General features: G+C 47.8%; 1 protein-coding gene across 3 annotated transcripts in view; it reads right to left on the bottom strand.

Annotated features, from left to right (window-relative positions):
• Positions 1-476: 476 nt before the first annotated feature.
• EVC2 (EvC ciliary complex subunit 2) overlaps positions 477-13,231 on the bottom strand; it is a 141,034-nt gene continuing 128,279 nt past the window's right edge. For all 3 annotated transcript variants that reach the window (XM_079920375.1, XM_079920377.1, XM_079920376.1), the window contains 3 exons: positions 8,345-8,541; positions 5,507-5,608; positions 477-3,240 (listed from right to left, as the gene is read on the bottom strand). In XM_079920375.1, coding sequence (XP_079776501.1) covers positions 2,970-3,240; positions 5,507-5,608; positions 8,345-8,541 — 570 coding nt within the window. In that variant the 3' untranslated portion in view covers positions 477-2,969. The remainder of the gene's footprint in view (positions 3,241-5,506; positions 5,609-8,344; positions 8,542-13,231) is intronic.

Raw genomic sequence — 13,231 nt, 5'->3', positions numbered from 1 at the left:
TCCAGTCTGGAGATAAAGATTTGGGGTCAAAAGCTTAAAGCTGTCCCCAAATATCCCCAGTCAGGCTGCATCTCACTCCCAAACTCCCACAGCATGGTTTTCAGAACTCTATTTTATCCCTTGCGCTTAACGATGATTGATTTTTGTGTCTGTCAACTTAACTAGACTGAACTCTTAGAAGACATGATCCATGGGACACTGAGCCTCAGAGAGGTTAGCAATTTTCTCAAATTCTTCCAACTTGTAAGTAATGGAGCCCCATCTTGAAATCAAGTCCTCTCAATTCAAGTTCCCTGGAGCTTCTCTCTTATGAATAGGCTTCCATGTATTGTGGCAGGTACAGCCCTTCTAGAAGGGTCACTGTCTTCATGTTGGGTGAAAACAGGAATGAAAGGAACCACAAAGCTCAATGTTGTATGTAAAAACATAATAAATAAGCTACATTTATTGCATATCAACATTTTATTGAACACAAACATTTTATATAATATCCAATATCTTCACTCTTTGTGACATCCCTACCCTAAGGTAGGTATTAGGACCCCTGTTTTACAGATGAGGAGACTAAGGTTCAGAGTGGTAAAGTGACTTGCTTAAAAGTTGTAGAGCCAGGATTTAAACCTGAGCTACCAGATTCCAGGAGCACAAGATTTCCCTATCACATCTTCGTGTTTCTCATGCAGTGAGTTTAGAGAAATTAAAGCAATAGCTAGTCTTTGTCTATTAACATAACGAGTTATTATTAGGTTCAAATGCTGTATTTTGAATAGTTTGAGCACCTCCTGTTGTTGCTAATAATATATTCAATCAGCCTTCAGCCCATAATTTTGACCTATTTTTTCGAATCCTTATGTGCAATCTATTTTCAACTATGCATAATTCTAGCAGAGTCCTAGAATCAGGAAATTATTAGAAAGGCAGATGGGTCACCTTCAAGGAATACAGAAGGACATAGATGTGGCAGGTGCACACCACCACCAAACACTTTACTGATCCAGTTTCATCTAATCCTCATAACAAGGGATTCTCATCATCCTTTTGTTGATGAAGAATATGAGGCTCTGAAAGGTCAGGTGAGTTCCACAGGACACACAGCTCACGAGCAGCAGAGCAGGATCTGAACTTAAGTAAGCTTACATCAAAGACCATGCATTTTCCACTCCACTATCCTGTGTGAAAATCACTGTTCTTTCTCTCCTCTCTCTTCTCACTTGAGCTTCTGATGGGAAAACTGACCCCATCCACTCTTCTCTCCTGCATTTTAACTGCTTACTTGTGCATATCTGCTAATGCAGAGATATGGCCAACTGGCAGCCACTATGATGGTACACAGCTGCCCCTGGAAGAAGTGCAACTCCAGGCAAAGATCCCTGATCACCATGCTGCACGCATGCTGATGGGAAACTGCAAATAAGACTTGACCTTCAGGTTGCCAAAGGCAATGCGATGTCTCATGGCAGGTAAGGGTTTGAAAGCTAGGAGACTTGGGTTCAAAGTGAGGATTCCTCCCTTACACATGGTGTGATCACAGGCGAGTTACTTAAACTTTCTGAGTCTCAGTTTCCTTGGCTGTAAAACGGGAGTAGTGATCCTCATCTGCTGGGTATTGTCAAGGATTAAGAAGTGGGTTCAATAAAAAGGAACGAAGTTGGGTCATTTGTAGAGACGTGGATGGATCTAGAGACTGTCATACAGAGTGAAGTAAGAATGAGAAAAACAAATATCGTATATTAACACATATATGTGGAACGTAGAAAAATGGTACAGATGAATTGGTTTGCAGGGCAGAAATTGAGACACAGATGTAGAGAATAAACGTATGGACACCAAGGGGGGAAAGTGGCGGCGGTGGTGGTGGTGTGATGAATTGGGAGATTGGGATTGACATATGTACACTAATATGTATAAAATAGATAACTAATAAGAACCTGCTGTATATAAAAAAAAAAGTGGGTTCAAGTAGCTGTAAGGGTCTAGAAGCAACTCTCATGTAAGAGATGCTTCATCAGAATCCCTTTTCTTCTCGTTGGTGACAGGATTCCCTGCCTAATCATTTCCCACGCTTAGGAAAGACCCATTATAATTGTATTCTTTGCCTGGTTCTCAGAAAAGCTCATATAATGATCCAACCACACTGTGAGGATGGAGAGGGTCAGGGCACAGGAAAGCACTCTGTATAACACGAGGACCTGTGCGCAGTCAGTTTGCTGGCAAACACCTGAGGGCAGGTATGTGTCCATTTACCAAGTCCAGGAGAAGGGACAAGGGTTTGGGGCCGTAAAGAGTTCAGTGAGTCCTGACTTTGTTACTTAGTGGCTTTATCATCTTGCCTAAATCCCCTCACCTTCTTAAGCCTGAGTTTCCTGATTTGAGTTGGATATGGTATGGCCCAGTGGCTGGCGCATCTGGCCCCTGGAAAGATGGAGGGCAAATTTCCATTGAACATCACGATGGCCAAAACCCAAGAAGGGATTAAAAATAAATGGTTCCTACAGAAAGCAAAGACGAGTTCCCTTGAGAAGAGCTTTAGGGAAAATGCTCTTCTTTCAAAAGCTCCCTTGATAAAAATAGCATATGTAACAAACACACAATGTGAGAGAAGAGAGAGCCTTGCCTTCAACATACAGCCCACTCTTCAGCCAGGTGTTGCGGGGATGTGAATTAGGGGCCCGGGGCTCCTCCAGACCTTCAGCAAGGTGGGACTGAAAGCAACGAGGGTTCACGGGCGGGTCCCTTTTCTCTTCATGTCCCTTGCGATGCTGAAGGGAAACGGGCCATCTGGGAATTCATGGGACCAGATTAAACTGAGCCCATGAAAGTCGTGGTGAGGGAGGGAGAGTGGATGTATCTGTCCTCTGCAAGTGCAATTAACACCTGCAAGTTGTACATTATAAACACATACACACACTCATGTGGGCAGGAGAAAACAAATCTTTCTGTCTTCAGACTCCCTGGAGCTTTCCTTTGGGCTAGTTCATGCCCAAGGCCCAAGTGGCCTTTTTGGCATTCAGAAAGTTCTTCTTCTTTTTCCTGGGAGGAAGGTGCAGTGAGATCTCCGGCTCCTTTGGATTTCTGAAGATAAAGAGCTTTTCGCCAGTGTTTAATAAATCAATGGTTTCTGCCCCTACAATGGGCACCGGGGCCAGTTCACCAATGGACTCCAGTGACAGGTGTGGCCAACTTCCTTTTCCAGAGAATATCACCCTCTCTCTGAGAGGGGGACACGTCTTCTTTAATATGCTAAAGAAAGAATAGAAGATCAGATACAACGTTTTTGGCAACTGACTCTCCCGTGTCCTGAAAGAGTTCTCTAGGAAAACCCCCTTTTGTCCCTAGGGCCCCAATCAAGTGTCTTTTAAAGAAAGGTTTTTCCCTGTGGTTGCCAGGTTGTCCCTGAGATTAGCTGAAGCCTGTGGCAGCGGTGGCTGCAGACATCTCTCACCAACTCATGACTGTTCACTTTTGTGGAGTTTTGTGAGCCTGTGGTCATCATATTGTCAGCATGGAATCAGCCATGGTGGGAGTGTTTCACACCACGGAAACTAAGTGCTACAAGTCAGAGCTCCCATCTCCCCCTGGAACAATTGTGAGACATTTCCTAGGACACCCCTGCCTGTGGGCTTCACACTAAAAGCAGGCTGATAAAACCTGATTATAAAGCAACAGTTAGAAGTTAGGTAAAATGTGTTTGAAATAGGACAGAGCAACACACTTCGAGAATATCCTGTAAAAGGACGGCTGGAATCCTGCCCATAAGCAGTCCAGTCTCTTGATAATGGTTCTGACTCCTCCTGAGAGCGCTCTACAACCTGAAAGCCACAGGGTCCTGCGCCCAAGTGGTGCAGGACGAGGCCATGTCACTGGGGGTCGACCTACTGGAGGCCACTGGTAGGCTCGTGGGCCCTTCCTGAACAGGCGTGGCCAATGAGGCTCCATCCCCCTCAGCACGAACTCCTGCCCTGGCAGCTGCATGATCTGAGCAAGGACTCAAAGGCAACTCGGACTGATTCACAGTCTCTCCTCCTCCCACCATTGTACACAGCATCTCAAGGCAAAAAGGCGAGTACAGTGATCCAAGACAGTGGCGCCAGGGTTCTCCTGACCTGTACTCGCCCACCTGTGTCAGTGCAGCCCAGGAAGGCATTCAGCGGCCCCATCCCCATGCTAATCTAGAACAACTGACTTCCGTTCCTTCGTGGAGCGCTTCACAGTACACAGCTTGAATTTAATTTTCTTGGTTTGGGCTCAGTATCCGGTTCTAATTTCTCTGGGACTAAATTCTGATACCTGGCCCATTATCAATGGCTCCCAGAGTCTTATTCATGGACTATTTGGGAAGCTTGTCTCTGCGGCTTCACCGGAGCCCTGAGAAATTATGGAAGGGGCAGGACACTTCTCTTGGACATCTTCTGTTTCCAGAGCACACTTTGGTTATCACATTTTAACCTTGTATGTTAAACGGTCTAACGTAACTCTTGTGACTCACGTTACCCTTTTTCCGAATCTCTAGTGGGAAACACGCGAGACCCTTGGTCTGTTGTTTGTAGCACCCTAAAACCGCGCTGCCTCTAACTTGCCTCTGCTCTCCAGGTGAGCAATCACCACAGCTGCAAGAGAAGGCACTCAAGAGAGTGAGCAGAGCGCTGGCCCGGAAGTGCAGGGAAATAAAGGGACCCTAAATCCCACGGTCACTTTTAACAGCTGCAGGCATGGGGTCTCTTCCTCTGACCTCCCTGAGCTGGTGAGGCGTGGCCGTGGCATTTCCCTCACTTTCCAGGAAGTGGGGAGGCTCAGTGCAGCAAGGCGAGAGAGGGCTTTGTAAACTATAAAGTCTGAACATTTATAAGGACTTATTCTCCTTCTAATGAGATTCCATTTAAAAAGAGCCATTAGTTAAAATAAATACTGCAATTAAAATTCTAATAAGTGACAACATTCTCCCACTGATAGCTGGTGGCTATCTTCAGCTCATAAACTAAGTGCACTTTGCATTTTTTTTTCAATTGAAGTATAGTTGATTTACAATATTGTGTTCGTTTCAGGTGTACAGCAAAGTGCACCTTTTCCATTTTAGGTTATTACAAGCTATTGAATATAGTTCCCCGTGCTATACAGCAAATCCTTGTTGCTTATCTATTTTATGTCTAGTAGTTTGTATCTGTTAATCCCATACTCCTAATTTATCCCTCCCCACCCTGACCCCGCTATCCCCTTTGGTAACCGTAAGTTGGTATTCTATGTCTGTGAGTCTATTTCTGTTTTGTAAATAAGTTCATCTGTATGACTTTTAAAATTCCACATATAAGTGGTATCATATGATATCTGTCTTTCTCTGCTTACTTCACTTCAAACTAAGCCCACTTTGAATAAAGACTGCGGTCTTTAGGGAAGGAATGTTGACATGTTTGCAGTAACCCTCCCTTTGTGGTCCCCTCCGCCTCCCCTTCCCAGCTCACAGGCAGCCTGGCTGCCCTCCTCAGCCCACCTGAGCAGATGCCCTCATTACCTCTCCTTCCTCTTGTGAGCCCAGAGCATCTTTTCTAATCCTCTGCTTATCAGTTCTCCTCGAAGTTTGCTCTCAAAGGCTTGCCACCAGCCCTGATGTTTCCTGAGGGCAAGAAGGGAGCGTTCTTATATTTTCAAAAAGAACAGAATCTTCAAGCGAAGCAAAACCTTAAAAAGCACTATGGGGACTCCTTCCCTCAGCTTGACCTTTGGCTGACATGAGAAACCCTGAGAGTTTTCACGTTTGTTCTCTCATTCACTCTGTGAACACCGATCAAGGATCTTTTCTGGCCGAGTCAAGACACGGTCTCTGCCGCAAGGGGTCCCCAATCCACGGGTCACAGACAGGTCCCAGGTGACATCAGTCAGATAAAGGAAGGCTGCCGAGATGCGGGACACTTGAGCTGGATCTTGGTAGCCCAGTAGGGAACGCATGGTGCATTCGAGAAGGAAAGGGCTCCTGCCTTGGCTTCTGTGCAGTCCACCTCCCCCGCTGGAGCGGACACCCCATGCAGCAGGACTGCCCCTTACTCTCCCACGTGCACCAGTGCCTAAGACAGTCGACATGCTAGGATCTCAGTGAGTGTTCATGAATATATGAATAAGAAGGTTGAGAAGGCACAGTGGAAGCTTGGAAGGTGGGTGAGGCAGGGAGTCCTCATGCCATGTGAAGAGGTGTGATTCTCGACCGAAGAAGGGACAGTGCATAAGGAATAGGGGGTGGGGAGGTGTTCGCAGGCTTGGGCTCAAGTTAAGTCAGTAAAGATCAGTGTAGCAGAGAGTCCTGTCTATGCCTGCCTCTGGCCAAGTTCATACTCTGCCTCAGCTGGTTCACACTGCCCAGCTGGTGGGGTGAAGGACCCTTGCCCACGCTGGGCCAGGCTCTCTGTCCCAGGAGTCTAGCTCTTGGGCAGAGAAGGCTGGTCCTCTGAAGGGAGCACCCAGAGAGGATGGTCTCTGTGCTCTCCTTGTCCTGCCCATACAGGGACCCGGCGTACAGCTCTTCCTGGATTCTGACAGGTCCCTCACACACCCTTTCTTGCTTAGATTCATCAGTCAGTTTCTGCTGCGTGAAACCCAAGACTCTGAACTGACGGTGTGCCCAGGTACCAGTCGCTCGGGACACAGGAGTAGTGACTGCCCTGCCCTCAGAGGCTATGGTGAGTGGCTTTTGACTCCAGACGTCATCCAGTCTACTTGGCCATGAGGTCGGGCTACACAAGGGCATGCCCATGCTCCACACTCCTGGCGACACGCCACCTGGGCGCTCCTGCTTTGTCCCACATCCACCTGCCCATGCCGGCTTACCAGCCTCCCAAACTAAACTGGCCGAAGGGGAGCCCGTAAATAAGGTCCTCGTGGGCAGCCCTCAGGCAGAGGTGACATCGCTGTGACCCTGCACATTCCTGCTCCAGCGTCACCACCGACATCTGCCACCTTCATGCTCTTGCCTGACTGGGCACTGAGAGAAACCAGGCTGAGACATGCAACTCTCTGACCGCACCCAGCTCTCTGACCACGCCCACACCAGCCCTGACCCCACCCACATCCCAGCTCCTGTGACCACACTCACATCCAGCCCTCGTGGTGGGCCCCACCAACTCTAGGAAGGCTCGTCCCAGCCCCTGTGGACTCCCACCCCTGCTCAACAGCTGTTGTTCCCAGGCTCCTATCCTTCCTTTCACCCTAACCCTACTCTTAGCCCTCAGCTGAGTCAGGGACCCCCTTTACGCGTCAGGAAAAATAATGTATATACACACCTTTCCACACAATCATGCCATTTTGGAAGACTCATGGGCTCCGAGACACCCGTCCCCAGCCTCCTGTGGGTCCTGGTTGAGGACCTCGGCTTCACTGCCTGGCCTTCAACACTTTCAGGTCTGCTCGCGGCTTTCCCTGTAGCCTCACCCCCAGCAAATTCTGCTCTCAAGTGGCACCACTGGCTGCCCCAAACCCACCTTATCCACAGCCACGCTTCATGTCTTGACTTATAAAGACCCTTAACTGATCAAACGCACACCTGAAACTTGACCCTAAAAAAGTAGCTCTGCAACATTACCCATAATTGAGGAGAAATGAACGCAAACTAAATGTCCAGTAAGAGGATAACAGTTACATACCCTATGCTACACACCTCAGTGGAACAACAGGCAGCTGTTAAAAATAGTATCTATGGAGATGTTTCAATAACTGGGAAAAGTATGAATTTTAATTTGTTAATAAAAACAGCAGAAATAGCGTCAAAATAGTGTGATGATTAGAAAGCCGTCTGCACGTGGACAAGAGTCAAAAGGTAATAAGCAAACTTGCCTCTGATATAAGGTTCTGAAAAGCACGACACAAGGTTGTATATACTGGGATTCCTATACACATACACACACACACACACACACACAATGCACACACTCATAAAACCAGCAGAGGAAACATGTTCTGGAGGAAGAATGGTAGCAAAACGCTAACAGCCATTTTCTCCAGCTGATAGAACCATGGATATATTTTTCTTCTTTTTCTTTATGTATTTATTGTATTTATTTATTTCCTTTATTATTTATTCCTTGGGCTGTAAATATGCATATATGGCATATTTACAGCCCAAGGCAACTTATTCTCTTAAGATCCTACTGGGGAAATGAATTGGTGATGAAAAGAGAAGCTGTGGACAAAATACTTGGGTCTGCCATGACTTACACAGAGGATGCACAGCGACTCTCCGGGATGCTGTTTCTTGAGCAAAGAAACTCCCCTGGGAAGGCGGGTGTGCTTGTGCCCCGTGGTCCCGCTCCCCTCTCCCAACCGTTCTCTCTACAGGGACCTCGTTTTCCCACCCTGTACTCACCCCCTCCTGCCCAGGTCAGCCTGCACCCCGCCGCCGTCACTCTCCGCCGTGTGGTCCTGATGCCTCTGGCCCACGGGATCCAGCACGGAGAGCAGCTCGGGCTGCAAGGCTGCAGGCGCAGCCACGCTCAGGAGCCAACGCAGCGTGCTCCCCGGCAGCATCGCCAGCTTCGACAGGTAGGACGCCAGTCTCAGCTCCTAGAGGAGTGAACGCAGGGACTCAGGGCCTCACGGCTCTAACCTTGACGAACAGCACGTTTTAACGGATCACAGTCTTAGGACTTTTTGCCCCAGGGAGATAAATATTTTAGTACCTCAGTCTTGAAACTGTGTTCCCTAAGTCACAGAGCTGTCAAGAAAAATCTATTTGGCCAGCAGCCTTGGCTTGCCATGACATTCCCCAAGCCTTCATCCATCCCTTCCAACGACTCTCCACTCACTCTTCACAGCTGCAGCCTGGGCCCATGAGTCATTTCTCCTTCTGCTCATGTTCGATGAGGCGATAGGGCTCAGAGGGAACAGCACAGACTGGAAACGACTGAAATGTGCCTAAATCCGTGGACGGTTAAAGAAACTGTGCTATGGCCGTGCCACGGAATACCAGTCTGCAGGGAAAGGAAAGAACTGGATGGATCCCTAGGGCGTTTCGCTGCGTAAAAAGAGCCAGGCCCCGCTGTACTTCCACGTGAATAACATTCCAGAGGTGACAAAGTTTAGAGATGGGGAACAGAGCTTAGCGGCCGGGGTTGGGGGTGTGGAGGGGAAGTGGATATAACTATGAAAGCGTAGCACAAACAGGTCTTCGTGGTGACCAAACAGTTCGACATCTTAAATGCGGTGTCATGCTAAACTACATGTGGTAAAATGACACAGAACTACACATGCATTGTATATGCATGTCAACTTTCTGCTTTTGATATTGTCCTAGGGTCCTGTAAGATGCAACCATGGGGGGGAACAGTGAAACAGGGGTCAGGGCACTGGAATTCTCCATACTAGCTTTGCAACGTCTTGTGAACCTAAAAGTATTTCAGAAAAAGGTTTGAAAAGGAGAAAGAGAGAGTACAGGCAGGCTCTGCACTCCCCCAAACCTGTGTTGGCTCCCAGCCCCACTGCACAGAACTGTGTGTCCTTGGGAAGTGTCTTTATTTCTCTTCGGGCCCCAGCTCCCTCATACTGTAAAATGAGTTAACAATAATACCTATGTCAAAAGGCTTTGTGAGGACAAAATGAGCTGTGATGTGTAAAACTGGTCTGTGTTAAGAAGGCAAACTCCCTTTCCTAGCAACAGCGTGGGCATGCCTGGCCACCTGGCCAACCAGAGACCTTCCCTGGGATTTTACACAGCAAACCCAGGAGAAAAAAAGCACTTTATACAGCAAAACCAGGAGAGCTGGATGCTGAAAGGCCATCAGCTCAGGGCTGCCAGCTTTCATGTCCCTTCCTGTGTGGAATAAGTTTATTAGTGGACACAAAGAAACAGGGGAGAGAGACAGAGAAGGAGAGAGAACCACAAAGAGTCCTTTGCCAATTGAGGCCCCAGAGCTCAGCTCTGCTCTTGGAGGGGACAGTCAGGGTATTAATACATTTCGTTTACACTCAAACTAGTTTGAAATGAATTTCTGTTACCTTCACCTAAAAAGAATTCTGACTTTACAAGACATCTAAGTGCCGTGCTTGACAAATCAAGGTCATTCAGTGAGTGCTGGTCGTTGCTGTTGTTACAGTATTTGTATGAGTTTCCTATTGCAGCTGTAACAGATCACCCCAAACTTGGGCTTAAAACAACACACATTTATTCTCTTACGGTTCTGGAGGCCAGAAGTCTGAAATCAGTGTCACTGGGCTAAAGTCAAGGTCACCCAGGCTGGCTCCTTCTGGAGGCTCCCGGGAGAATCCCTTCCCTGGCCTTCCCTAGTGTCAGCTGCTGCCTGCATTCTTTGGCGTACGGCCCCTTCCTCCACCTTCAAAGTTCATCCTCCAATCCCTGCTTCTGTCATTCTCACATGGCCTTCTCTTCAAGCTTGTAAGGACACTTGTGATTACATTTAGGGCCCACTGGGATAATCGAGGATAACACCCCCATCTTAAAATCCTTAATCACATCTGCAAAATCCCCTTTGCCATAGAAGGTCATATTCACAGGTTCTGGGAATTAGGACTTAGACATGTTTGGTGGGTCATTGTGCCAGATTATTAGTACACTTATTCATTCAACCAACACCACGATGGAGTCCTACTGGGCGCCAGACCCTGTTCCAGGCACTGGAGGCAGAGCAGTAGGTAACACAGACAAAGTCTCTGCCATCACGAGGCTCACAGTCAGTTAAAGAGACAGATGGTAAGCCTACAAAGAAACACCGTATCAGGCAGTGTAGGTGCCAGGATGCAAAACAAGGCAGGATAAAGAGACAGAGCGTGAGGGGCAGGGGTGGCTGATATTTGAGACAGGTAGTCAGGGAAGGCTTCTCCGAGGAGGTGACGTCTGAGCAGGGACCTGAATGAAGTGAGGAAGTGAACCACGGGCACATGGAAGGGAAGAGCTTTCCAGGCAGAGGGAAGGCAAGGGCAAAGACCCTGAGGTGGGGATATCCCTTGGCACGTTTCATGGAAAGCGAAGGAGGCCAGTGTGGCTGGCATGGACCGTGTGAGAAGGAGAGTGACAACAGTTAAGTTGGGACAAGTGGCGGGGGATCAGCTCATACGGACCTTTTCATCGTAGGGAGAATTTTGACTTGTCTTCATGGTGAGCTGGGGAGTCATTGCAGGAATTTAAGCAGTGGGAATGGCATGAGCTGATTCTCATTTTTTAAAGATGACTTTGGATGACACAGGGGCCATGAACCATCTGCAACAAGTGAGGTAGCAGAGGGGTGGCATCTCAGGCAAGAAATGGTAGCTGTGTGAGCCAGAGTGGTGGAGGGGAGGTGGTGAGAAGTGGTGGGACGCAGGAGACTCTTTGATGGTAGAGCCAACAAGGTTCGTTGAAAGACAAGAATAAAGGATGACTCCACCATCTTTCACTTGGGCTGCTGGGTAACTGGTGTCATTTACTCAGATGAGTGGAGCAAGCCAGGGACAGGGGACTGTCAGTCACTCGGAGTTCTGTTTGGACAGGTTAAGTCACTAATGGCAATGTCAAGTCTCAAGTTCAGGGCAGGGGTCTGGAGCTAAGATTAGATGGTAATCAGTGTGGTGATGACATCAGCAAGGGACTGAATGTAGATGAGAGGGAATGAGGTCCAACGACCGAGTCCTCAGGCTCGCAACGTCCAAAGGCCACGATGCATCCAACACAGGGGCTTGACCACAGGTAGCCAGAGGGCTGGGAGAGAACCAGGTGTCCAGGGTTTGGAAGCCAAGGAGGGAACATATTCAAGAAAAGGGCAGTGGATCAAGTGCCACAGAGAGGTCAAGAAGGACAAAGACATGGACTTGACCACTGGATTTGGAAACATGGGGCTGCTTACTACTCTGACCAATGCTTTCAGTGCCGTGATGGGGAAAAGTGTTATTATAAATACCAAGCTCTTTCCTTGCGACCCGTGTGCTTCCTTCTGCCTGTAGTACACTCTTCCCCAACGTGCTCTCTGTCTGGCTCTCCTCAACTCATTCTTTTGGTTTTTACACCCGTGTGGAGCTCCTGGAAGCCTTTCCTGACCGCACATTCTGGGACAGATGCCTCTCCTCTGCTTTTCTCTGGTGTTAATCAACTCTCTTCTGTCCAATTCTTGTATAAAATTCAGTTGTCCAATTCCTCATGTGTCTCTGCAGGGAGGTTTTAGGATGGGGTCAGCATCATATGCGTCTCTACCTCCAGCATTTAACCCGGTTCCCAGCACAGAGAAAAACATCAACAGACGTGGGTCGAATAAATGAAGGATAAACTCCATCAACACCCTGTAGACTCACTTCTTCCTGAGGCAGAGGAGTAACCCTTCATCACTGGGATCCCCACTGGTGAATATGCGGACCCGCCGGCCCACTGCCATGGCTCTCCCAGCTCTGAAGCTTTCTGATCAATAAAATAATCCTTAACAAAGGTCAATTAACTGGGTCGAGTCTTCCTGAAGGTGGTGACACAAAAAGCATCTGTGTGGGTCACTTCTAGAGACTGAAATGAATCACAAAGCAATGTGGGGACCGGCTGTTCATGCAGAAGACGGTGGCAGAAAGACCAGGCTTAACAGCAGGCCCTGCCTGTCCCTCTCTCCTGTTCTGCTTCACCACCACTGGACCTGGCACGGATTTCCGTTGTTTGGGTGTATCTTGGCATATTTCATCCTTGCCTTGATCTTTAAGAAATACTGCTAATTTAAAGGAATCAAACAATGTAGAAAAGCATAAAAATGTTAAAGTAATTATTCCAAATGCCACTATCCAGAAATAGTTATCAGTACCATTAGGCAAACCACGTTCCAGGAATATTTTTAGGCATATACATAAGTAGATGAATGGAGGGATGGATGGACGGGTACACAGATGGACAGATGGGTGAATGGATAGATGGATGATGGATAGTGGGTGGATGGATGGATGGGTGGTTAGGTGGCTAGATGGACGAGTGGCCAGATGGACAGATGGATAGATGGATGGATGGATGGTGGGTGGGTGGATGGATGGATGGACAGACAGATGGACTGATGGATAGATGGGTGGATGGATGGACGGGTAGACAAATGGACAAGTGAATGGATGGATGGATAGACAGACAGATGGAGTGACGGCCAGATGGATGGATGGACATGACTATAAAAATGAGATCATAATCCACATAAAATACTATTTGGTTTATGTATTTATTTTGTTAATTGCCTGCTTTCCCCACCAGAATATCAGCTCCTGAGAGCATGGGCTTTATCTGTTTTGTTTTTTTTTTTTTTTTTTT

This window comes from Stenella coeruleoalba (assembly GCF_951394435.1).
Source record: "Stenella coeruleoalba genome assembly, chromosome: 4".
Lineage (NCBI taxonomy): Eukaryota > Metazoa > Chordata > Mammalia > Artiodactyla > Delphinidae > Stenella > Stenella coeruleoalba.
The sequence above is the reverse complement of the archived record's forward strand: the minus strand, read 5'-3'. Positions and strand labels throughout refer to the sequence as shown.